General features: G+C 44.3%; 2 protein-coding genes across 4 annotated transcripts in view; one reads left to right on the top strand and one right to left on the bottom strand.

The window, feature by feature from the left end:
* Positions 1–14,401, bottom strand: part of LOC147304540 (ubiquitin-conjugating enzyme E2 E2-like) — a 64,102-nt gene extending 49,701 nt beyond the window's left edge. For all 3 annotated transcript variants that reach the window (XM_086279299.1, XM_086279301.1, XM_086279300.1), the window contains exons 1-2: positions 14,247–14,401; positions 9,623–9,820 (exon numbers count right to left, since the gene is read on the bottom strand). In XM_086279299.1, coding sequence (XP_086135425.1) covers positions 9,623–9,813 — 191 coding nt within the window. In that variant the 5' untranslated portion in view covers positions 9,814–9,820; positions 14,247–14,401. The remainder of the gene's footprint in view (positions 1–9,622; positions 9,821–14,246) is intronic.
* Positions 14,402–15,049: 648 nt separating this feature from the next.
* Positions 15,050–23,451, top strand: sf3a3 (splicing factor 3a, subunit 3). Its single transcript, XM_086280809.1, has 17 exons — positions 15,050–15,634; positions 15,744–15,791; positions 16,205–16,257; positions 18,926–19,031; positions 19,114–19,186; positions 20,524–20,615; positions 20,713–20,795; positions 20,920–21,058; positions 21,142–21,210; positions 21,310–21,377; positions 21,919–22,026; positions 22,127–22,196; positions 22,293–22,457; positions 22,704–22,814; positions 22,899–22,989; positions 23,067–23,122; positions 23,197–23,451. The coding sequence occupies exons 1-17, from the start codon at positions 15,539–15,541 to the stop codon at positions 23,272–23,274; spliced, it is 1,506 nt and encodes a 501-aa protein (XP_086136935.1). The 5' UTR covers positions 15,050–15,538; the 3' UTR covers positions 23,275–23,451.
* The last annotated feature ends 3,757 nt before the right edge of the window (positions 23,452–27,208 follow it).

The following is a 27,208-nucleotide window of genomic DNA, read 5'->3' as shown; positions in this document are numbered from 1 at the left end:
AACCAAGGATTCATGCTGCAGCCTCAACACACCTGTGAAAAACTCCTGGATGACGGAGGAATCTGCAGCTGCAGTGCTGCTCTTATTAAGGCCAAAGACATGTGATTCTCCTTTTATCTAAACATTCATTTAACTATCAAAATAAAATCTACACAGGCAAGTATTCCCAGGGAGTTATGCTCTGCTGTAGTGCAGATTGCATTACGTTTTCTTTACAATCTTACATTTGCAGGTAGGATTACATCAAATTGACAAAAACCAACAGCTGAGGAGTATCCCGTCTAAACATTGGAGAAACATCCAGCAGTAAAAGCTCTTTTAGAAACATTGAAAACTGACTGACAGCAGCAAAGCACTTGCTTGTTGTCTGATGGATACATTACAGCTTCAGTGCACATCAGTCCAATTCCCTGTGTCTGAGTTTCTATCCTCTATCTCTTGTTTCCATTGAATAAAAGGAAAATTGTGGGGAAAAAAGGCAGTTAAAAGCTACTACTGCTGAGTGGGAGGATGGCCATACAACAAGGTTCACTTTGTCTAATGGTCTCGTGCACATAAAGAAAGAAACTCGACCAAAACTGTTGCTACTTTTCTTTTTCAGGCTTTAGGAAACATGGAAAGAAAACTCTGACTACAGAATAAAAACCTAAAGAGAACAGACGTGCAAAGAAGTTAATTATGCTTCTTACACTTCATCATTAAAAACATTCATTGTGGATCAGGGTGTACTTCACAGGCTGCAGGTTTGCTGTGAAACTGAGCTCAGATGGGGAGGAAACACGAGGAGCAGGAGCCGGTAACACAACCTCCACACTTGAGTCGTGAAACAGCTTCAGGATTTTCTGAGGTGCCAAAATTTGACTAGTGCAGCTTAGGGCTGCTCAATTAATCGAATTTTAATCACGATTACGATCTGGGCTTTCAACGATCATTAAAAATGACTGAGCCGATTATTAGCCCCTCCCTCATTTATCCGCGACACCTTAAAGGCCGGTCCGTGAAAATATTGTCGGGCATAAACCGTCCGTGGCGCAAAAAAGGTTGGAGACCGCTGATTAAGAGGACCCGAGGGAAGCTCGGAAAGCTAAGCAGAAGTTATTTGGAGAGGAGAGTGACTGCCGCTGGTTGAAAAGAGAGTTTAAAAAAAAAAAACTTCAGTGGTGTTGCACACTATGTTATATTATTTTTTTAAAGTCATTGTTAACCCTTTAAAGCCGGTCAGAGCAGCACGCTCCGTGTTGTGTAACTATTGTTAAATCCCTGTAGAACCTGAACCGTGTAAGCTAGCGCAATAATTTGTTTTGCATATGAAACCGGAGGAGTTGTACTTACATCTGATGCCATCAGCTTGTCCTCGGTCACGGTTTCCTTCCACATATAGCTTTGCAAAAATTGCATAAAAAGCGCTTGCAGCAGCAAAAACATAATATTCCAGAAACAGGCTTTGCCGTTCCTATCAGCTGTTCGTAACACTTCCCACAGTGAAATGATGCACCTGCTGTTTTCTTTGCAAATTTGCATCATAGGATTGTTTTTTGTTTTTCCTGCAGTATATAAAAATTGCTGTATCTCCAAAATAAAACTATGAAGACACTCAAAATAAATTTCCTGTGGTGGGAAACTATTTTTTGCAACTTTATTGTATTTAAAGTTTTGAGGGATAAACCTCTTAAATTTCTCCAAGTAGAAATATATGTAAACAAAACAAAAGCGATTTTCAATTTTTTTGTAGTTTATTGCACTTTTTTGCAATTTATGTAATTACTATGGACTTAATGCAGACATATTATTAAAATCTGGGCTATAACAGTTGTATTGATGTATAGCAACTTGAAATGCTCCCACAAATGGCACTACAGCATGTAAAAAAAATAATATAAGCTCTGGTGGACTTGGTTCTATAGTAGGTCTTAAAGGGTTAAATAAATATCGTCAAATAATCGTGATCTCAATTTCAGTGAAAATAATCGTGATTATCATTTTTGCCATAATCGAGCAGCCCTAGTGCAGCTGGGAACCTGTTAGTGAGAGCAGTGAGATGAACCTGAAAGGAAAGGCGCCTCTGATTATAGTCCCAGTTCTTCATGCGTGTGACGAGGCTCCACAGTGCATGAATACACTGTTACACTCTGCATGTATGTGGATCAGTCTATGACGTATACAAGCAGCTTTGCATGTGCAGCACCTGATGATTTATTACAAAAGCTACCAGTCAAATAAACCTTAAGTGGTTACCCTCGAGGTCCTTATTTTTATGGCACGGCCCCCACTGTGGACGAGAGGTCCTCTCTGTATGTATCTGATGCAGCGTCTGCTATGACTGACCTCATTTCATATAATAATATAGATATAATATCCAGTGCACGCACGAGCAAATCCACACACTCCCATTGATGAAATGCTGCACGATGAAGCATTTGTCATATATGCATTATGATTTTCAAAGTGTGAATACAGCACGTGGACGGCTTTTGATGTAACAGATACAACAAGATGTGAAAATGTATTTCATACAAAACAAAAACTAACATGACTCACGTGGTGAAGATAATCATCATGGATGAGCTTCCTCAGTAGAAATATGTCATAAAGTCGATAAAAGTCCTGTCCGTGCTCTGACAGCCAGCAAACAGGCCAATGACAGCGAGAATAATACCAGGCCAAGTCAGCCGTGTGCTTGGATTAGAGTTAGAGCCACATCAAGTTATCCTGACACACACAGTCCAAGAGGAGCAGCCTGCAGCACACGTGCTAATGTTTGGGCTGCTAACTCCCAAAAACACAACGACTGCTGAAAATGTTCACGGACACTCAAACAGTCGTACCGCACACGACCCCAACAGACACGGTCCAGGCTCGAAACGACAACGACTCTGCTGGAAGGGGCGCAGACAGTCTGATGTTTGGGCTCTTTAAAGCAGAGTGCACGCACTGCAAACTGTGTGCACAAAGGCTGTGATTAAGTGCTGTCCTCTACACGTTACAGTCCCAGTCATTGTCTCGCCTCACAACAGCTGAAATAAAGAGCCCACTTTAGAAAGCACGCGGGGGGGGGGGAATAACAGATTTAAGCAGCTGACTGATGTAACCGAACCCTGATATGAACTATAAACATTTCTCTCAGATGGCTCTTTCCCAGCTCCACACAGAGTGTCCACACTGTGTGGACACTCTGTGTGGACACACATAGTCCACACGGAGTGTCCACACTGTGTGGACACTCTGTGTGGACACACATAGTCCACACAGAGTGTCCACACAGAGTGTCCACACTGTGTGGACACTCTGTGTGGACACACATAGTCCACACGGAGTGTCCACACTGTGTGGACACTCTGTGTGGACACACATAGTCCACACGGAGTGTCCACACACACATCAAACCAAATCTTTGCTGAAAGAAAGTATGAGCCTCAGCAGCGACTTCACTGCACTCCTTGTGCTTTTATTAAAAGACACTTCAAACACACAAAGCAGTGTGAGACAGCCACAGTACACAGCTGTAACGCTGCTGTGCAGCATGTCTTTGGCATCGCTGTCATTTTGAGACTTACTTCACTCATTTATCAGATTATATTAGAACATTTTAGGGAAAAAACATGTTAATAACTAAAAATGATTTTATTATTTATTAGGCAAGTAAGAAACACATTTTTCCCAAATGTAAGATTTGGGTGTTCTTCTCTGAGAAATGATTCAACATTTTTTTCTATAAAATAAATACATTTGTATGGATTTTTTCATCTTAATAAAAAATAATAATCTGTTCTTGTGTTTTCCTGTTTGTTTTATTAAATCCAAATGTAAATTCTATTTCATTAAATATTCATTAAATAACAAGTTATATTAAAGTAAATTACAACTATCAGCTGGATTAAAGAGCTCCAGCATAACAGCAGGAACACAGCAGTCCTACATGACACAGTGAACACTCAGCACTGCCACGCTGCAACCAGCCTCATGTGTAGATAAAGTTACCTGTACGTGCCAATGTTCCTCAACTACTGCGTGCACATGTGTGTGTGCGTGTGCGCACGCATGTGTGTGCGCACGCATGTGTGTGTGTGTGTGCGTGTGTGCATGCGTGTGTGCGTGTGTACGTGTGTGTGTGCGTGTGCGCACGCATGTGTGTGTGTGCACGTGTGTGTGTGTGTGCGTGTGTGCACGCGTGTGTGCGTGTGTGTGTGCACGTGTGTGTGTGCGTGTGCACGTGTGTGTGTGTGCGTGTGTGTGTGCACGTGTGTGTGTGTGTGTGTGTGTGTGTGTGCTCTAAACTGCTGCAGTTTTGAGTAAAAATGAAGACCTAAAGAGTGATTACATCTGACTTCCATGAAATAAAGGTTTACAGTATTTGTACTAAGAAGGAAAATCACAACCAGCCAATGAACTTCAAAGTGGTCCATCTCTGGTCTCCACCTGACTCTCAGTGTTTTCAGCCCACCTGTGTGTGCCCATGCGGGACAGGAACACTTGATGATGGCTGTTTGGAGCTGCTGCAGACTGGATCTGACACTAATTAAGCAGCTCCCAGATAATATAATTAAGAGTAGTAGAATAACGCCTTTATTTAGGTAAAGCTGTTCTTGCACTTCCTGCATGTCGTTCATCAACAGCACAGCTGCCGATAAGTGACAGTGTGGAGAACAACAAGCACTTTCTCAGCAGCTCTGGCATCAACATAGGAGCAGCTCTCTGCTGCTGGCCAGACAACCAGTGTCAGCACACCAGTATACCCAGTTTCAACCTGCCATGAACTGGTGAGTAACAGAGCAACATGTGACATAATGAGGACTTTTTCCAGTTTGTTGATTTATTTTTTGCTTGTTGGCCTCTAAACAGCTTCCTGCTGTTAAACAATTAAGATAAGAATTTTATTAATGCTGAGGAAAATTCCTCGTTCCCTTCAAGAGGTCAGTGGAATAAACAGACACACAACAAACGAGGCACAGACACGAGCAACAATGTACAGTGGGGCAAAAAAGTATTTAGTCAGCCACCGATTGTGCAAGTTCCCCCACCTAAAATGATGACAGAGGTCAGTAATTTGCACCAGAGGTACACTTCAACTGTGAGAGACAGAATGTGAAAAAAAAAAATCCATGAATTCACATGGTAGGATTTGTAAAGAATTTATTGGTAAATCAGGGTGGAAAATAAGTATTTGGTCAATAACAAAAATACAACTCAATACTTTGTAACATAACCTTTGTTGGCAATAACAGAGGTCAAACGTTTACTATAGGTCTTTACCAGGTTTGCACACACAGTAGCTGGTATTTTGGCCCATTCCTCCATGCAGATCTTCTCGAGAGCAGTGATGTTTTGGGGCTGTCGCCGAGCAACACGGACTTTCAACTCCCGCCACAGATTTTCTATGGGGTTGAGGTCTGGAGACTGGCTAGGCCACTCCAGGACTTTCAAATGCTTCTTACGGAGCCACTCCTTTGTTGCCCGGGCGGTGTGTTTTGGATCATTGTCATGTTGGAAGACCCAGCCTCGTTTCATCTTCAAAGTTCTCACTGATGGAAGGAGGTTTTGGCTCAAAATCTCACGATACATGGCCCCATTCATTCTGTCCTTAACACGGATCAGTCGTCCTGTCCCCTTGGCAGAAAAACAGCCCCATAGCATGATGTTTCCACCCCCATGCTTCACAGTAGGTATGGTGTTCTTGGGATGCAACTCAGTATTCTTCTTCCTCCAAACACGACGAGTTGAGTTTATACCAAAAAGTTCTACTTTGGTTTCATCTGACCACATGACATTCTCCCAATCCTCTGCTGTATCATCCATGTGCTCTCTGGCAAACTTCAGACGGGCCTGGACATGCACTGGCTTCAGCAGCGGAACACGTCTGGCACTGCGGGATTTGATTCCCTGCCGTTGTAGTGTGTTACTGATGGTGACCTTTGTTACTTTGGTCCCAGCTCTCTGCAGGTCATTCACCAGGTCCCCCCGTGTGGTTCTGGGATCTTTGCTCACCGTTCTCATGATCATTTTGACCCCACGGGATGAGATCTTGCGTGGAGCCCCAGATCGAGGGAGATTATCAGTGGTCTTGTATGTCTTCCATTTTCTGATGATTGCTCCCACAGTTGATTTTTTCACACCAAGCTGCTTGCCTATTGTAGATTCACTCTTCCCAGTCTGGTGCAGGTCTACAATACTTTTCCTGGTGTCCTTCGAAAGCTCTTTGGTCTTGGCCATGGCGGAGTTTGGAGTCTGACTGTTTGAGGCTGTGGACAGGTGTCTTTTATACAGATGATGAGTTCAAACAGGTGCCATTCATACAGGTAACGAGTGGGGGACAGAAAAGCTTCTTACAGAAGACGTTACAGGTCTGTGAGAGCCAGAGATTTTCCTTGTTTGAGGTGACCAAATACTTATTTTCCACCCTGATTTACAGATAAATTCTTTACAAATCCTACCATGTGAATTCATGGATTTTTTTTTCACATTCTGTCTCTCACAGTTGAAGTGTACCTCTGGTGCAAATTACTGACCCCTGTCATCATCTTAAGTGGGGGAACTTGCACAATCGGTGGCTGACTAAATACTTTTTTGCCCCACTGTATATCAGTATGTACAATAGTGCTGATATTAACTATGTTAATGACACTAGTGACTGGTGGTGGTCAGAGGGCCCGGTGGCGCCAGTGTCCGGCAGCCTCGCCTCTGTCAGTGCGCCCCAGGGTGGCTGTGGCTGCAATGTAGCTGCCATCACCAGTGTGTGAATGTGTGTGTGAATGGGTGGATGACTGGGTATGTAAAGCGCTTTGGGGTCCTTAGGGACTAGTAAGGCGCTATACAAATACAGGCCATTTACTAGTGGTAAGTGATAATACATTAAGTGATACTGTATTCAGCATTAATAACCAATCATCAATGATTAATTAGTTAACCAGGGATTGTGGCGATGACGTGCTGTGGTGTATTAATCAGCTAACATCAGCCCTTCATAATCAGCTGTTTACACACAAAATTAATGAATGTAAATAAAAACAAAACTTGAATCTTTCAGGTAAGAAAATCCCAGGAAGCTGAGAAACGTTTCATCATCATCCAGGTGGCTTCTTCAGTCTCAGCTGACTGCAGGTTTACAACCTTATAACATCTGTGTAATGACCAACACGAGCACCCCTCTGTAACAATCAGCTGTGAGCTCCGTTTCGTGATCATTAATATGCAATACGATGTACCAATGACCATCAATGGCCAAGGCTAAGATCACAGCATTGTAAATGCACCCTTAGTTGCATCCTTGGACCATCCTTGACTCAGAGATGATCCCTTTTCACATTAATGGATTGCTTGACTCAAACCAGCTCAAGCCCATTGGTAGGCAGCTCTGAACACCACATCCAGAACAGCTTGGGTTTTGAAGAGAAGGTGAGGCAGATGAAACCACGGTCTCATACGATGTCACATCTCTCTTCACTTGTGTTCCAGTCACTAAAACACTGGAGGTAGTTTGTAAGAGATTACAGGATGACCCCAACCTCAGCAACAGCACCGCTCTCAGCACCAGACAAGTGGGTTTGCCTTTGGAACTGCGTCTTAATACTTTGAAGAAGTGGCAAAGAGAGCTCTGTTATTCTACCCTGGAACACCACCACGTATGTGAAAAAGGGAAAGCCCACCTCTGAATGGAGGAGGGGCCTAAGGGTGCATCTGTCACCATCGTACAATGCTGTGATCGCAGCCATTCCCCAGCTCTCTGTGAATGGGACTCATGGCCATTGATCAGTGGTCATGACAATTTGCATATTAAAGATCATGAAACTGATCCCGCAGCTCACAGTTAGTCAGTGCTGCTAGATTCAGTCATGATGCAAATGCACTGTTTATCAGTTTGGGGAAACCTGCAAGCTCTTATAAATGAAAATCCTGTGTTTGATTCAGAAAGACATTGCTGCCATGCAGCAGGACAGGCAGCAGCACCACGGGTGCAAACAGACACTACACCAACTCTGTCCTTGGGACCTGGAGGCTTAAAGACAGCTGCATATCGCGATATAATTTGAAGCACGTGCGGTAACGATATATATCGTGATATATTCTTTTCTTCTGTATAACGTATTTTCCACACTATAAGGACTTAAAATCCTTTAATTTTCTCAAAAATCGAGAGTGTGCCTTATGTATGAATTCTGGTTGTGCTTACTGACCTCGAACTGATTTTGGCAGAAATCTGTTAAAAATGTTTTAGTACAACTTTGGTAAGCCGCACTGCTTGATGGCTCGTCAGAGCATTACGCTGCCGTAGTGAGGAGCTTCAGAGTAATCTGGGTCCAAAACTCCGTCTACTTCAGGTCCCAAAGTCAAACGAACACTGAGAGTTAAAAACGTCTAAATTCTTTCATCTTTAATTAAATCATCAGCGTTGCTGCTTTACCAGGTGTAACAATTAAGTTTTACATCCATGAAAACAGAAGTTATTAAATTTAACGGAGTTAAAAGTTAACAGGAAGTTAGCTCGCTAGTTTCCACCTAAACATGTTAAAGCATGTTCTGACTGAGAGATTTCTGAAACATTCAAACGTTCAGCTCTGCTATCACTTCCAACATAAATGAAGACAGAAAACTAAACAGCAGTGGTGTTTGCAGGGTTACTGAAGTTGGACTACCTGGTATATAATGTTGTGCTACGTGATTGCTAGCGACACAGCTATGTTAGCATAACATTAGCACAGTGAAGCTGGAGGATGAACGCCAATTTTTTTTCCACTCGATAAAAGTTAACGTGACGGATTCTGGTGGTCAGGGACAAATGCAGTCGCATAGCAGGATGCTGTACACGGGCCAAACGTCAGTCAGGAGAACAACTGAGATTATTCATCCACAATACGAGGTTAGTTATTAATACACTGCAACAACATGGGAACAGAACAGCTGCGAGAGAATTCAGCATTAATCAATCAATGTTACGGAAGTGGAGGAAGCGCAGTTTTTGGCTTTCCCATATTTCAAAAGTGCTTCATCTCTTTGCTGTGACTGTCGGCATAATTTGCAGATGATAATGGTTTTAGCTGCTGCGATTCTTTCGACCAAAACAGGCGCCGCTTGATGACATCATCAACATGCGCGGTCGCGATAGAGTGGTATAGTCAAAATCTCTATCGTTGGCCAAATTTATACCGTTTATATCGCCCAGCCCTACTCCATATCCAATAACACCGTAGAACATTTGTATTGTCATGCTTAGAGAAGCTCAGCACAGCTGCTTTGCAGGTGCCAAACGCCACCATTATCAGTATTAGAACACCAGTATGTGTTTTTTCCTGTTACTACTCGATTTAACAACAAAGATGTATTAGATACAAGCAGGCGGTACTTTCATCATTTCATAACTCGCCTACTTTTTATTTAACCAGTTATCTAATGAGTGTCCTAATGTTGCATCTCGTGTTTAGTGTTTATTTCACAGTGGCTGCTGTAACCTCATTAACAGAAGGTTACAGTGCAGCGCTGATGCTGGCTTTTGACTGCAAAACCAAAGCAGCAATTTAAACAGCAGTACCACAGAGAACAAGTGAGCGACAGACGACTACTCAAGAAGCTAAACGGGCGCACACCCAGCAGAGTGCACAACGCAAAACAGAGTGAGCGCACTGAGCTTTACCTCTTGGCACTGGTGGAGAGCTTGGCAGCGGTCTTACTGGAGATTTTGGCCTCCTTCTTTTTGGGCTGGGCCTGGTCCCGTTGCTCGGGGCCCGGCTGCTCCGGAGGAGCCGCCTCCCTCTGCTCGGCGTCCGAACTCCCCCCACTGGTGTTGGGGCTGTCGTCCGGCCTCGGCTGCACCTCACTGGACATGGCGACGCTGTGGGATGGTTGCACATGCACACAGGCTTTAACGGCACGTAACGAGCACACCTGAAGAGGTTTACTCAACCTTCACTGCAGGTCGGTCATCTGAGAAACACAGTTTTAAATACAGCTTGGTCACACACTGCTGTGGGATCCCACAGCAGTGTGTGACCAAGCTGGTGACCAGCATGAGGAGGCGCCAGGCTGTGGGGACTGTTCCACATGCTGCTTAGGCCCCGTCTGATTTCTTCAGACGTCAATTACCCAACCTAATAAACAACAGTGAACACGAGTCAATAGCACAATAAGCTGTTTGGCACCGACAGAGAAGATTTGGCAGGATTTTCATGGCCTTTCGTCACATCCTCACCTCTGCTGCTCAACCCACAGATGCATTTTCCTTACAAACGTGGCTCCATTTAAACAACAACATAAGATTTATTTCCAAGAAGCTTTGTTGTAACCAAAAAATAATCGACCAAAAACAAATTTACAGTTTCATTTACCTATTATTTATGACAACACAAGCTGCGTCACCCGTTGCTATTAATTATGTTTGGTTTTGTCTTGTGTGGGAGTGAAAAAGACGAGTAAAACGAGCTACACAGGAAACGAGGACGTCTGCAACCACACAGAGGTGCAGGGGGACAAGTGTGGAGACAAGGATGAACATGGAGGCGTGGCAGGTATGCGAGTGAAGGAAGGAGGAGGTATGGGAGAGGAGGAGGATGGAAATGAGCAAGGAGAAGACGCAGCAGAAGATAAAGCGGCACGTGACAAAGAGAGCTTAGGTCCGAACTGAACAAGAGACAGATGGATGAGAACTTTCTGACACAGACAAAGACACTACACACGTCTTCCATCTTTTACTATTTTCATGTCTCTGTTCAATAATCTGACGCCTTTCCTGCAAAGAAGCTGTCGCCCTTTCAGAGGGATTTTCACTCTCATACGTCTGAGCCTTGATCATCCAGTCGAACGCCTCTTTAACGTGTCACGTAAAACTCTTTCAGCTGCCTTCCCTGACACCGTTTTATGTGCACACATCTTTTTAGTTCTTCTTGAAAAGGTAAGTGTTTGTTGTTGATTTGCATGCTGAAGGCAATATCCCAACAGTCAAGCTTCAAATGGCTGTTTTTTATAGAGTCAGTGAGAAGTACACATTTTGAAATGGTAAACAGTAAAACTGCAAATAGTAAGTCGAACAGTCTGTCCTGCACTTTAAAGGACACCTGATTTCTGCTTTCACACAGCAGTCACATGTTCATCAGGACACACTCCAGTTTCTGGGAATCCTGTATGAATCACAAAACCACAGTACAACCTGGGATCTGCTTCGACTGCAGGCTTCTCCAGCTTCCAGCTCATGCTCAACACCCTGTTTGCAGGGTGTGTTAGAAAATCTGTGCTGTGGGTTACACGCCTGTTTCACAACAGTCAGGGCTGGCTTTTCAAAACTTCATGGGCATATTTAAAGCTGTAATTACGAACTCAGGATGCTGTGTCGATAGCATCAGTCACACAAACAGCATCTGTGCATTTCTCACAGTGCAGCTGAAGAAGGGATCCGAGCCGATTTATGGTACAACGATGTCACTCTGAGAAACCAACAGCTTTGCTGCGCTGCAACAACGTTCCAAGTAGTGGCTGCAGGTCCTCGAGTTTTGCTTGTGGGCCTTTCCGTTTCTTGGCACTAGTACTCATGGGGGGCATGGGGGAGCCTTCACCTGTGCTGTGGTCAAACACCTTCCTCTGTGCAGGCTGTTAATTCTGTGTCCCAGTTCAGCCAGTTGATCTTTCGCATATTGCTGAGCAAAACCCCCCGTATCCTGACAGTTGCCTCCACGACTCTGCCGTACAAGTGCAGTGTAACATTTTATGAAACAGCACACATTTCGTAAGCTTGTTCACACAGCAATGTTCTCACAGTTTGGAGGTTTCAAAATGTCCAGGTCATGCTCACAGCCACTGGTATTTGGATATGTGCTTCAAGGGAATCACAAACTCATGCTGCCATGTAGTCACTGCCACCACACACAAGCATGCAGACATATTGGGAAGTTTAAGGGGAGGCCTCACGGTCTGATATGCAGTCATTTCTCTGAAGCTCATAAGGAGCCGATGATGATCCAATCAAGCTGATTTTTTTCAATCTGAGGTGTCTTAATCCAGCATTATTCCATCTGCACATCTGTTTTCATTCAGACTTGAGAAGTATCAAAGAATTAACTGGTAGTTTAGGTTTGTGGCTTCAGCCACCCTATAAGGCACTGTGCAGTGAATCCATGAATGGAATGAAGGGAGATACTTTGGGTTTGAAAGTTAAACTGTGGACAACAGAAATTCATCAGATTGCTGAGCCGCTGAGCACAACTACAACAAGTCAAAGCCTCAGAGATTTTCCACCTCGCAATCATCAACAAGGAGTTGAGGTCACCGAGCCAACGACGTATTTTCTGGGTAGCAGATCGAAGAAGGAAAAACATCACCTTAAATAACATTATGGAAAATATGTTTGTGTGATCGTAACATTGTCATACTGGTAACTTATTGCTCATTGAACTGTATACATGTCATAGGGCTGTTGTTACACACTTCAAACTAATTTAGGGTCCTGTAAATGTGCCCGTCTGCCTACACGCTTTCATTTAGATAGCAGGCGGAACGGGGTTTTCACCCACTGCAAACACGCTCCTGTGTAGCCCTCCAAAATCCAAAGGAGGATGATATATGCATGGGTCAAATGCCTACTGGTTGACAAGTGGGCCAGAATAAGGAAGGAAGACAACGGAGTTCACCAAGAACAGGAGTGTGAAGAAATAATCAAAGGTTTGTTTAAAAAAACCCAAAACAAATCTGTGTGCAGGAAGACTGCCCCACTCAAGTTCATCCAACGTTGTTTACCTTATCTGTGCACTGAACCCACATCAGTCATGCTGGATCAGAAAAAGGTCCTTTTGCAGAACTCTAAAAACAGCCGTGATTCTCTGTCCGATAAAGGAGGAGACAGCCTACTGACAACAACCTGCTGCCGTTGGACTGCTGAATGATAATAAAAACAAGCAGTGTTATCCTATGTCCTCATCCAAAGATACACCCGCAGATGTCATTAGTTAAACACCGAGCTCTGGTGTGGTTCATTCTGACATTCAGCCAGGCTGAACGTTTGTCAGTCACAACCTACGAGTCTCAGAAAAAGACACCTACAAGGTCAGCCTCGCTAAATCAATTGTCCCCATTATTGTGTATGTGAGAGAGGAGCTCAAGGTGAATGCCTCTATTTACATTCCCTGGTGTGCAATGAAAAATGCATGACACAGACGAATGGCTGTGAGGGCATTTTTGCTGCTCACGTGAATATAGAATCACAGTCAGTAAGGACAGACGGGCGGTGTACATGACAGTGGCTTTGGTTAGCTCACTCCACCTTTGACATCTGACAAACAGCTGCAGCATGAAGACTGTGCAGTTAACTGTGGTGGAGAGCTGATACCTCACTCCAGTTTTTGGTGGGGTTAGAGTGACACAGAAGGACATCGTTTCAGACCTCAGGGTGAGCTGCTAACAGCTCTGTACACATCTGCGTGTTTCCAGTTGTCAGGTGAGGACAAACATACTGAAACCAAAAGTTGGAGACATACCGGTGGTTCGTGTTGGGCTTTCGGAGGATGTTTTCTTTCCCAAACTGTCACAACAGCTCAACCGGTCACCGATTACTGAGCGAGTCTACACATAGATCCCACCCAGCAGGGCACTCACAGTCCCGTGGATTCATTCTGTTCTTTTGTCTGAGGCTAACGGCTCATTAAACAGTTACGAGTTTGAACCTTTCCTGTACCCGACTCTGTAAAGAGGGAATTCCCACTTTTGGCTCGGATTCCTAGCAAGGCTATTTCGCTGTTAACGGTTGAGTGACGACTGGGCCAACGATTATTATAGTTTACATTTTAGTAAGTTCAGTTAGGTGCATGGATATATGCCGAATTAATGTGCATCTGCCTATGACTCTAAAGGTCTCGTATGGTATACACACAGTCGTTTAATGAGAAACGGGTTTAAATCTGCTCAGATTTTAGACCACGTTCGGGGGAACCCTCTTTAGTCCACATCAAACAGCTCACAGAGCTGTAGATGAGGGGCCAGCGAGCTCCCGCGGCCCGGATCGCCTGTTTTGTTGGCTGTGTGAAGAGTTAACAGCAAGACAGCCTCGCAATCTTTATACGCGCCGAAGAAGATAAAGCTGAAGGACACACTTGTCCGACATCTCTCCTCTACAGCAGCGGACCTCAGTGACCGCTGCCAAATCTGCTCCAGCACAAAAGACAGAATGGATGCCCCCCACCACCACCACCCCCGCCCCCTTCCCCACAAAATAACCCAATAAATCTTCGTTGTCTTCATAGAGTGGACTCCATTACAGAAGAATACGAGCAGCTCACCTTTATAAGCTGGCTGGACGTATGTGTTATGAGCTCCACTGTTTATTCTGTAAATCCGCAACGCTGCTCGTCCGCTTCTTTTTACTGTCCGCTGCTTTGACTGACTGCTCGAGAATGTGGTGGAACCGCGACTGTCACGTTAGCGACCGTGACGAGCAGGGTTTCCGGTGTGATCTGTCAAAATAAAAGCCTGTGGCTTATTTCCCCTGAAGACTGCCTATAAAAAACAATATTCATATGATGCAATACACTTTAACTTATTCCAAATGAGGTTTAAAAAATTACACTGGCGATCTGTTTAATCTCTGTAATTTTTCACGTGTGCACGAGTAGACCTGAGGCTTGTAATGTCCTTTCACCCAATATCAATACTCATAGAATAGTTTTGCACTCGTTAGCCTATTTGCTTTATCTTCCCTGATCATACTGTGTAACATGTTATTTCAAACCATTACATTTTTAAATTTGGATTTTATTTTGATACCAGTGAAAATTGCCGAAAAAATCACAAGGAATATACAAACATGTCAGTCTATAATGCAACCTAGTTCAGATTATTTTTTTTATTGAATCAAGCAACTGATTGAAAAAACAAGCCCTCCGAAGAAGATGGATGAATGGACGTATTTTATGTTAAGACGTAGAGTTGACACTTCCGGTCTTTTTCTCTTTAACCAATCCGACGCTTGACGGCTCCAGACTGCCTTCGTGCGCGCGCCTCCGCGAGGGTGCGTTGTGTGTTATGGCAGGCTTTGATGGTAGTGTAGACTACAAAGGAAGTGCAAAGAGAACACCGAGCACGCGGCACAGACCGTGCACGGTGTGGTGCCAACCCGTCACGTTGAAAAAGAGTACTTTTCAGAAGCAGTTTCTACATTTCAGTAATGTAAACACCAGGGATCCTCTTGAAAGGAATTGCTGTTATGCCCATCAACTCATCTAGCTAAAACGGTCAAAATCTAAACGAAACCATTACTTTCAACAATTTGTGTCAAAGGATTTCACGGTAATTGTCTAAAAATAAACTGGAACCAATGTTATTATTAACTGTCGAAAGGCTTCAGATAAAAAAAATATAGAAGTATTGTAGACGGACATGACCACTGCGGAACCCTTCCACAGGTTCATGTTTCTCATACGGCTAATAGAGTGCGGGCCGTTAGCTCGGCGACATGCGCCATTGAAAACAAACGTACCAGATACGGCGGGTATTGCCGCTTTCGTTCATTTGTATTCTACCCCATTAGAAACCTTACTTCGTCTCCAGTAAACGTTCTACATTTTTGCGGACAATGGAAACTATATTAGAACAACAGCGTCGCTATCACGAAGAGAAAGAGAGGCTAATGGATGCTAAAACTAAAGAAATGTTACACAAGAAGTCGACGGTAAGTGGTGCTACTTAAGGCTAGCTTTAGCATTGCTACGCTTGGTCGTGAATCCCAGAAACGCTGAAATTAACATTTGTCCGTGTGTTTTTTCCAACTCTCATTTCAGCTGCGTGAACAAATCAATTCTGACCATCGAACAAGAGCGATGTTGGATGTGAGTAAGAGTTTGGACTCATTTAAAACTGTTCTCACTACCTGGCTAATAGTATTTGCTGGCAATTCAACGAATAACTAACCTTTCATAAAACCCAGGTTACAATTTTGTAAACGTGCAAAGCACTATTTATTAGCGGATTTGATGCATTTTCTTACACTAATCACGGGAAAAGAGGTCAGATAAAGAACGTAATCAGATGTACTGAATGAAGCGGTGTCACAACGAAATGACACCCCAAAAATCTGCCCCCAAGTGCGTCAGAGGTCATTAAAACTAGGTGTAAAATATAAATGGTTAAAACCTGACTTCAGAGACGCACATTGGAGACAAAGAATCACTTTTGATAATTAGCAGCTTTTCACTGTTAATGGTCAACGCTGGTAAAAAGGTGTCTGCGCTTCTTCTTGCAGAGGTATATGGAAGTGAGCGCAAATCTCAGAGACCTGTATGAAGACAAAGATGGGTGAGTGTTTTCTTAGCGAACAGTCATTTCCACTCAAATATAGATATGTTGGCTGGACCTTTGTGCGGTTACAGAAGTAAAGAAACAAACTTTTGAGCAGTTACTTGAAAAGTAGACCAACTAAAGGTGTATTCACACGAGAAGCCTGAAAAATCTTGTGACAGTCAGGATGAGGACGTAACGTTTCTTACATGTGGCACATGACAGGAGATGGTTAACGTCAGCTCCAATCTCACCACTTCTGGAAATGATGTGAATCTGCTAGACTATCGTCTGCTCTACTGTGACATTGTTGTTGTTCTCTAACTTGGGGTCCACACACACGCGGGTTTATTCACCAGTCTAGTAGCAAATCACTCAGAAACAGCTAGGTGATAATACTACTACAGCTGGGCATAACAGTATGTTGGGCGTGTGAGCAGGATAGAAGACCAAATGACACCAAATTGTGAAGAAAAACGTGAGCTGTAGCATTACTGAACAAGGCACCTGAAAGGACATGCCCAGGGCTCACAAGACGAGGACACTGTTGGAAAAGACGGGTCCAAGGAAATATTCTGGAGATATTTTGGTTATTTGAAGTCTGATAACGAATCGGAGTAGCAAACTGTGTCAAAGGCATATTTCCATGAAGGCACATAACACCTCAAATTGTTTTTGCTAGGTCCTGGGTTTAAAAAATTGATTTCCCAATTCAAATCGATTTTAGCTTGTATAAAGCGATATCGATTCAGTAAATCCTGAATCGATTTTTAAATATAAATGTATTTTATCTGAAACGCCAGAACCTCAGCTTAAAGCTCACAAAACTATTTAAACAACCACCAAACAGCTAAAACACAAAATGAGAGCAGATACATGGATCCCACCAAAGACGTAAACACAGAGCGTGGATCGTTCACGTGACGGCACGCACACAGACACGCCGTCGGGGCTAAAAGCAGACAGCTCACAGATTCTGAAGCTGCAGGTTTCGGCACTCTGACCAAAATTCACTGAACCAGCAGCACAAGAAGCTCAAAGCTACGCTTCACGCCTAAGTTAGATAGATTAAGATAAGATTAAGTTTTTCAGAGGGTGGTCGGGATTGTTCATGGTGGATAACGGTGTGTTCACGACCTCTCCAGCATCAGGTGTCCAGTTTGTAGCTGACCACAGAGCCAGCATTCCTAATCGGTCTGTTCAGTCTGTGTCACGATGCTGCTTCCCCAGCACGCCAAAGAAAAGTGATGTGCTTGCAACAACTGAGTGAGATAATCGCCTCACACTGAAGCATCTGAGCCTGCATTGTTTATATATGCTCACTCTTCTTGTACATGCTAGGGCTGCCACAAACGGTTATTTTGATAGTCGACGTAATCGTGACTAGTCGACTAATCGTGGCAGCCCTAGTCCACGCCCCCTGTCGGTCTTCCACTTCAGCCTGTTGTAACGTCAGCCTGTTGACGTCAACTCCAAAGCCCTATCGGGTCCTTTTTTCCTCGACCGCATCAAGATCCTCTCCGAGGACGTGGGTCGTGTAGCCTTTCTCTTCCCTCTGAAGTCGGTCACTATCGCTCTGGTCTTGTTCACATTCTGAAGGCTACAGAATCCTCTGCTTCTGCTCATTACTAATACATCCAACCACTGCAGGATGTTCAGAGTATTTTTGTGGGTGGATGTCTGAGGTGCACATGGTGAACATTGGGGTGGCTGTAGCTCAGGTGGCAGAGCAGGTCAGCCACTAATCAGAAGGTCGGTGGTTCGATCCCAGGCTGCCTCCTGGTTGCATGACAAATATCCTTGGGCAAGATACTAACCCCATGTTTGCCTACTGGTGGTGGTCAGAGGGCCCGGTGGCGCCTGTGTCCGGCAGCCTCGCCTCTGTCAGTGCGCCCCAGGGTGGCTGTGGCTACGATGTAGCTGCCATCGCCAGTGTGTGAATGTGTGGATGACTGAATGTAGTGTAAAGCGCTTTGGGGTCCTTAGGGACTAGAAAAGCGCTATACAAATGCAGGCCAACATGGAGACAGCACAGCTGCTGTACTGCACATCACCAATTCAGACAGAGCCCTGGTCAGCCTCATATACTGCATCCTGTCAGTCAGGTAGTTGGTGGATGTGTTTACTGACATTTGTGTAGCTTCACTGTCAGCAACAGTGGCTGAATTGTGTTAAATGCGATGCTCACCACACTGCTGTTACAGCACGTAGATGATTACATCATTCAAAGATTCGGTCTGTCTACTGAAGAGAAACAGTTTTACTTAACAAAAGAAGGCAGAAATCATGTGGCAGCTTATGTCTGATGCCTGATTGGCTGAACACAAGACGTCCTGTAATATGGCCCATCAGGATAATCTTCCACTTAAGCTGCTTTTGAATATGAACTCTGGATAATATGAGGAGAAGCGCTTATAGAGGCTACAGGACAAAAGGACTCACACTCTGTGAAGACTGCACAGTTACACTGTTCTCACACGAGTGCAGTAGGACAGTACACACACTTTGTAATAGACCACTGTCTGAGTAAAGATGGTTTAGAGCTTGGTCAGCATGCCTCTCCTGTGCACCTCCATTGGCTCTTGAAAAGTCCAGGGGTGAATGCATGACTGCTGCTTCTGAAAAACCAGCTGTCCTGATGACTTCCTCTTGTTCTTCTCGTGTTCCTGGATTATTTGTCTGACAGAATGAGGAGAGACGAACTTGCAGCCATCTCAGGACCAAATGAGTTTGCAGAGTTCTACAACCGACTCAAACAGATAAAGGAGTTCCACCGAAAGCATCCCAATGAAGTATTTATTCTTTTGATTCCAAAATGTCAACTGAAAGCGTACATCAGGTCTTTGAAACTGATTTCTGTTGTCCTTCCTGCAGATTTCCATCCCCATGTCTGCAGAGTTCGAGGAGCTGATGAAGGCCAGAGATAACCCCAGCGAGGAGGCTCAGAGTGAGTTCAAACAACACGTGCTTGTCCTGAGTCAAGAACACGTTTGCACGACATGCAAATCCCACAGAACAGCAGCTAGAGGAGCAAATGCTTCCTGACTTTTTCATTTGTTGCAACAACAAAAATGGGATCTAATGAGGAAACTCATAGAAAGTAGCTACACTGCATTAAGCATCACTTTGTGTGAAGAACGATTACTGAAGTGTGAGAATCAGATCAGTGTTGTTAGATTGTTTTTGCACACGTGTGTTTGAAATCTGCAGTTGAAATAAAAACACAGCGATCTAAGACGATCAGAGCAGCTGATCACTGACAGTTTCTCTTTTAGTTCTAATTGTAGGAAATTTGTGCCGTTTGGTGTCCATCCTGTTGGTGAAGGCTCCCTCTGAATGAGCCTGAATGAATGAATGACATTCATCACACATTTATACCAATACACTTTCAATTATACAGACCCACACAGCAGCCAACAAGTTTGATTTCATTTTGTAACAGCTGAGGAACAATCAGGACGTGGTCCAAGGTCAAAATTAGGATTAATAATCAGATGTTTGCAGATGTGAATACTGACCGTGTCCTTTTTCTCCCAGATAAACAGGACGTGGTCAGCATGTAGCAGCAGACTGTCAGCAGCCTTTTTATTGTTCTTGGCTTAGTTGACTGGATAACAATCGATCAAATGTAGGAAGTTAAATAGAGTTGAAAACAAGCTGGGCTGTTCGTAGACCTGCACAGTGTGTCATGGAAAAGCACAATAGCTCGTAGTATTTGTGCAGCATTGAAGTGCAGAAGAGCACTTTGTAAACGTCACAAATATGATATTATTAAATGGTTTGAACCCATTAGTTGGCTTCACGACTACCAAACCTGGCGGTTTAGTAGTCGTAAGTGTTGAGCAGCAGTAACGTTTGTAGGGAGACGTTTTTCTGGCTACTTTTGTTCTTGGGTCAAATTAGGAAATGTGATCGATGCCGGAGCTCACTGGAAAAGAAGCATGCAAAGCACCGATCATCTGCTTATGCTAATCAGTTCTGCTGCGAATCGCCACTAACAGAGAGCCTCGTGTTTGAGAACGTGTCAGACAGGCTGTAGGTGTTGTTACCATCTCACAGCTGGATTAGCTGCCCCATGAAAGCATCAACACTCTTTCTTCATTCATGAAAAGGCTCATTTAGGCAAAGCACTGGCTGCCTTTGGTTACCAAACACACTTTATTGTGTTGAGTTCCCCCACGTCTGCTCTGCAGTTGCATAACTACACTTAACAGTTATTGTAAGTAACATCTGTGACCTTCATACCCAGGCTTAAAGTGCCTGAATGACTTGTGTTTATGGCAGATATGGTGGACTTCACCGATGAGGAGGGATACGGCCGATACCTCGATCTGCACGACTGCTACCTGAAGTACATCAACTTAAAGGGAGCTGAGGTTGTGATCCTGAAGTAGCCGTTTATTCTCATTAATAAAGAATAAGCCTCCGAGCCAGGATGTGTCTGACTGCTGTCTGTGCCCTGTGTCTGTACAGAAGCTGGAGTACATCACCTACCTGTCTTCATTTGACCAGCTGTTCGACATTCCCAAGGACAGGAAAAATGCTGAATACAAAAAGTAAGTCCATGCTGCTTATTCAAGACGTCAGCTTGGAAGCATAACTGTAAAGAATCTGCTTCCTCAGTCACACGTCAGTGTTGCATGCAGAAGTGCACACGTTTAAATGCCTCGTGCTCTGCAGGTATCTGGAGATGCTGCTGGAGTACCTGCAGGACTACACAGACCGGGTCAAGCCGCTGCTCGACCAGAACGACCTTTATGGCAAAGTGCTGTCAGAGTTTGAGAAGAAATGGGAGAATGGGACCTTTCCAGGCTGGCCTGTAAGTTCTTCTGCTGGGACCAGTGAGAGATGATGGTTAGGTTTTGGGAACCTCTCTGACTTCTTGCGTGTGATTATTTGTAGAAAGAGACGAGTAGTGCTTTGACACATGCAGGTGCTCATCTGGACCTCTCTGCTTTCTCCTCTTGGGAGGTAAAATCAATCCTCGTTGACATGTGACTGAAGTCAAAGTGTTTTGCATAAATAATGGTTTCATATTTGGTTTACTCTCCGTTTCCCTCTTTGCTGTAGGAGTTGGCCTCTTTGGGTCTGGACAGGTTGAAGTCAGCACTCATGGCTTTGGGACTGAAATGTGGAGGGTAAGCTTCTAGAAACATGACAGGAGCAGCGTAATAACTCACTTTCTACAGCATTAAAGGCTGATTGTTTTCATATTCCAAGCAGAATATTACTGGAAAACCAGCTCTGTGGGGACAGGGAATCATCTGTGAACTACAGATAACCTCACGCCGCGCGTCCTTAGTATAGTGAGAGCCCAGTTTGAGACCACAAAGAGCATCCGCTGTTCAAAAAACCCAAATGAAATATGCAGAGCCATCGAGTGGTGACCTCTGTGGACAAGGAGGATGACAAAGAGCTGCAGAGAGCTGCTGACCCCACCTGTCGGCTGGTTTGAAGCCGTCTCTCTGTGGGTCAGTCGGACGTTTTGCCTGCTGTGCACCTGGAAAACAAAGCAGCTGACAGAAACTGTCTTTAGTGTTTGCCAAGTGTGTTTGTTGAGACATGTTTAAAACGGCACAGTACAAAAGTCTAGTTGGGGCCTTGTAACAGAGTCAAAAGGACGTCGGTGTTCTGGCAGCTGGTAGCCAGCAGTTAATGGTTGAATGTGTCTGTGTTCAGGACCCTGGAGGAGAGAGCTCAGAGGCTCTTCAGCACCAAAGGCAAGTCCCTGGAATCACTGGATCCTTCACTGTTTGCCAAGAACCCCAAAGCAAAGGGACCTAAAAAGTAAGAGTGTAAAACTGTCCCTCGAATGTCACGTCCTCATAACGTCTCATCAAAGTGTTCGGTATGTAGTTCTTAATGCTTTCCTACGTCACTCCAACAGAGACACAGAGCGGAACAAGGAAATCGCCTTCCTGGAAGCTCAAGTATACGAGTACGTGGAGATCCTTGGGGTGAGTCTGGATGTGTTAATGCTGCTGTTGGAGCTCGTGTTTCGAGCCGGCTTCGTGAGGAAACCACATGTTGATATGTTGCGTATGTGGCTACAGGAGCAAAGGCAGCTCACTCATGAGAACGTGCAAAGGAAGCAGGCCAGGACCGGAGAGGAGCGTGAGGAGGAGGAGGAAGAGCAGGTCAGTGAAAGCGAGAGCGAAGACGAAGACAACGAGATCATCTACAACCCCAAGAACCTGCCACTGGGCTGGGACGGCAAGGTAAAGCTGCAGACACACCTGCACAGAGTAACCGTTACGGCCTCAGTAACACGCATGTGTGAAATCTGCATGTGTTAACGCGAGTCGTGTCGATCCACACGCAGCCTGCGCTGCTGTTACGTGACGCTGATAGATCCCTCAGAGGACACGCTCTCACTTTAATGTCACGGCTACTTTTAAATAACATGTTTCATTGTTGTCTACCTGATCACCCGCAGTAACCGTGTGTGTTTGTCACTCCTGCAGCCAATTCCATACTGGCTCTATAAACTGCACGGGCTGAACATCAACTACAACTGTGAGATCTGTGGAAACTACACTTACAGAGGACCCAAGGCCTTCCAGAGGCACTTTGCAGTATGTTGCTGTTGTTGTTTTCTCGTGGTTGGCAGTGACTGTGGGGGCGTTTAAAGGTTGATGAACTTCCATGTTTGTTTAAAGGAGTGGAGACACGCTCACGGGATGCGCTGCCTGGGAATCCCCAACACCGCTCACTTTGCCAACGTCACGCAGATCGAGGATGCTGTGTCCTGTGAGTTGATTGGAGCAGATTCTGAATGCAGCTCGTGTTCAGATGTTAATGTATTTATGTGTTTTATGTCACTGTAGTGTGGGCAAAGCTCAAGTCCCAGAAAGCATCAGAGCGGTGGCAGCCAGACACAGAGGTACCAACACTCAGCAGACATTTGTGTTTTGTTGTGGTGTAGCTGCTAATTGCTTTTGCTGATGTGCTTTTCAGGAAGAGTACGAGGACTCCAGTGGAAACGTGGTCAACAAGAAGACCTACGAGGATCTGAAGAGACAGGGCTTGTTGTAGACGGGGGCTGAAAGACACCAACTCTGAACAGCTGCTTTAAACTCTGATTTTATCCTGTTTACTCGTGTTTCTTCTTTGTGAGCTGTAGAGTTGGTTTTAACAGCATCACCAACTTTTCATAACTTTGTAATGTGGCGACCATTTATGATCATAATAAAGTAGAAACTTTTGTCAGCACGCTTGTTCGTCCTGGTCCTTCAACAATTCCTAAAATCACCAGGACAGGACTGAAAATAGTCCCTTACATATTTGATATTTTAATACTGATGTATGGATGGAGCGAGTTCTGCAAGCTGAAGCTATTGTGTATAGTCTGTAGTCGGCGGTTCAGCTCCTGCAGCCGTGCCTGGTTTACAACAACCACGATGACTCGGATCATTTGGAAATGACGTCTGAAACCATCAGCAGAACCTCCGAAGCCCTCGAACACGACAGAGGGAGGACTCTAATATACAGGTGCTGGACAAAGAACATCATCAAAAAGTTGATTTATTATTATGATTATGATTATTCCATTGAAAAAGAGAAAGTTGCTGCAGGTGTAATGAGAGCCCAGGTTGCTCTGCTCATTCAAAGTACAAGAATATGGTCCAGCAACCTTAGATACAGATTTTGGTGAATCCCTCTGTACTCGACACGTCCATGTTGCTACAGGACTTTTGCTTCTGTTCTTCTCTGGACGTTCCCGTGGTGTATATGCTTCCACTCTTGTGTGTGTTATGTCCTTTCTATGTAACTACAGTTTAAAACTCTGATAACATCGACTGTGATTATTCATTCAAAACAGTTTTAATTAGTTTGATGACAACGCATCACAAAGGAACAGCAGTCATTTATCGATATGTAGGAGTCAGTATATCTCAGTTTCAGTGAAACATTCATTTGATCATCATCTTATCGTGTGTAGTTGAGGCTGTGGAGGAAAGAAAAAGATTAGTTGTCTCCAATCTGGAATCCAGACTGATGAGGTGCACTGCTTCTATCCAGCGTGTCAACGATGCAGCAGCTTTATCGTTTGCACTGAATCGTGTTCATGGAGCTGTTGAGCTCCACCAGATGGCGCTCTTGCATCTGTGACGTTAACTCTGGGAAAACTAAAGAAAAAGGATGTAGACTGAAGAGTCCATCAACTGTTGTAGACCACGACAAACTAACACAATACAGGCATAAAGGGTCGATTTTTAAATTACGCCCATATTTTGAAAACATTTGTTAAAAAGAAAAAAAATCTATGGTGGATTTAGCCTTCATATTTTAACACACACACACACACACACACACACCTGTAATATGTTGCCTTTTGCTATGACAACATTGTGAACAGAAGAGATGACTCTGATTAATGGCTCGTCCTTCAGCAGATGAACACACGGCGCCGTATCAAAGCACCTGCACCGTGGTTGTTAAATTTATCTATGTTTTTGACAGATATCCATCCATCCATTTGCGTCCGCTGATCCTTTTCAGGGTCGCGGGGGGGCGCTGGAGCCTATCCCAGCTGTCATAGGGCGAGAGGCGGGGTCCACCCGGGACATGTTGCAGGGCCAACACACAGACACAGATAATCATAATTTACAAATTTTACCACACATGTCAGCACGTTTAGAACGGGCAGACGATGGTAACGGTGAGCAGGTCATACTCCCCCCTCAGGCCAGGTCTTCAGGTTTCCCACAAAATCATCTTTAGGGTTTACAGAGGATCATCCAAACAACAGCAAACAGTGAGTGAGTGGCGGTTGTCCTCTGACCTCTGAGAAAGGCCAGAATGCTTCAAGCTGACGGCAGCCGTAACTCATTTACAACAAGGTGTCTGTCAATCCACAGCTGGAGTGAACAGCACCGTCCTGCCTTGTACCCACGGTTCAGGCTGCTGGTGGTGGTTCACTACTGTGGGCTCCTTGGTACCAACTGAGCAGACTTTAAACGTGACAGCCTGCCTGGATGTTGTTGCTGACCATTTCATAAGAGTCATCATGTTCAGAGGATGTTAGATCATCTCAAACTGCTCTCACTGAGATGTTCAAACAGTCTTTTGAATCCTCACAGTGAGTTAGCTGCACTGAGACGTCCTCTGACACAGCCTTCGCTCACTCACTCTGTTCCCTGTCAAAACACAGCTTATCTCAGCTAGCTATGGTTGATCCAGTCTTGTCATTATGTAGTTAAAGAGATTACTTATCTCAGTGGAAAAGGTGCTCTTGACATCACTTACATGCATGTGGAAGCATGTGACCACCGAGACTGTAGCAAAGTTATTTGGAAATATGTGGATAACTGTGTTAATCTGTCTGTGGTATCAGACTTGGTGTGTAATCAGAGTAATAACCTGTAATATTAAACATTTGAAAATGTGGTGTCAAATCTCTAAAGATCTGTTAACAGGTAAACATAAGATGGCTCAACGCTGTGTGTGGGGACGGTTGGTGGAAACATTTTGTGTGGACCTGCCGGTGCATTTTATTTACGGAATAAATGAAACGTGCTGGTGGTGAGAAATCAGAGCATTACAGAAGATGGCAAACCATCTTCAATAAGTCAATAACTGTTCGTCTCTATGAGTTTGTCCAGCACAGTCGCAGGACCGGAGCTGTAAGACTGTTTAGTGTCAGTGATCATTCAAATAAGAATAGTATTGTTATCCTCGTGTTTGCCTTCTTTCTGTTTCTCAGCCTTTTTCTCTACAAAGACTTCTGAGAGAAGCACGCTGCCTTCCAAGTGCTACGCTGTACATTTGCAGTGATTGGTGACTCGAGGCTCGACGATTTATGTTCACTGCCAGCAGCACGAACGTCTCGTTTTCATGGGCACAGGCAGAGCCATTAAAGCCAGGCAACAGGTCGTCCTGAGGGACCAGCTTTGCTCCAGTGAGTCCTTCACACGAGCCGGGCTGCTTGGATGTCGGCTGGTTGGCTTTTGTCTGCTGATGTGTTCCTCTTCCAACTGCACGCCACCGAAATACTGCCATCAGGTTAATTACACAAAAACCCTCATCTGCACAATGAAAGCTGCTCTACAGACCGTATGAAAACACATTCTGATAAAAACAGCTTGAAAGTGTCTTCTTTTAATCTGAAAGGGGAAAAATGCAGGAAATATCCAAAAGACCTGAGATGCTGATGTTTGATATCCTAAACACAGTTTAGCAAAGCTGCTTTGGAGAGACACTGGTTAACAAATGTATTTCACCACAACTGCCTCAAATTGACAGTACTGGTCATTTATTTTTTATTATTCATCAACTTTTGTTCCTGAAATTAATTTCTTGATTATTTCTGGCATCTTGGAGAAGTCCAGCGTGCCAGCTCAAACTCAGATATAAAAACATATCAAGTTAATGTCTAATAAATACCAACATCAGTTTTAGTTTTCTGGAAGTTTCTACAATATTTAATCACTGGAGGTCCTGTGTGTCCTCAGAAACGTCTGCTCCCTTTGGAACCAGACAGACGACCCTGTTCTGTTTTCTGTCTCATTATGAGAACCACAGCAGGTTTAATGACCTCATTAAAATGTTCCCCTGCACTGACCGTTAGCTCTGGTGTGTCCGACAGTGACACCGGCAGGTTCTCCATCGATCCCAGTTTGATTTTTTTGCCCCTGATGCTCATCACAGCTCTTTTATCTCTTAAACTCTCTCAGATTTTCTTCACAGACCGTTTAACTCCCTGCTCTTACATGTAACTGATGGACGTACATGAAAGAAGTGGCCATTGTTAGAGGACCAGCTCACTACTGTGGCTCCATAGTGCAGTGTTTTACACATTTGGCTAAGAAGCAAAAGATCCCCAGTTTACTCCAGTATCACTCCAAGGAGTGACAAATATATTGGGGCTTATGTCAAGTAGGACTCTGTGATCAGAACTTTGAAGCATCTTTTTCAGAAAGCCCATTGGCACAGGAAACTTTCTTGTAGTGACTGTTGACTCGTGGCT

Source organism: Aulonocara sp. 'chitande type north' Nkhata Bay, linkage group LG22 (genome assembly GCF_057382095.1).
Source record: "Aulonocara sp. 'chitande type north' Nkhata Bay isolate Kocher_YH1m ecotype deep benthic linkage group LG22, A_spYH_male_GT1.1, whole genome shotgun sequence".
In the NCBI taxonomy this organism is placed as follows: domain Eukaryota; kingdom Metazoa; phylum Chordata; class Actinopteri; order Cichliformes; family Cichlidae; genus Aulonocara; species Aulonocara sp. 'chitande type north' Nkhata Bay.
The sequence above is the reverse complement of the archived record's forward strand: the minus strand, read 5'-3'. Positions and strand labels throughout refer to the sequence as shown.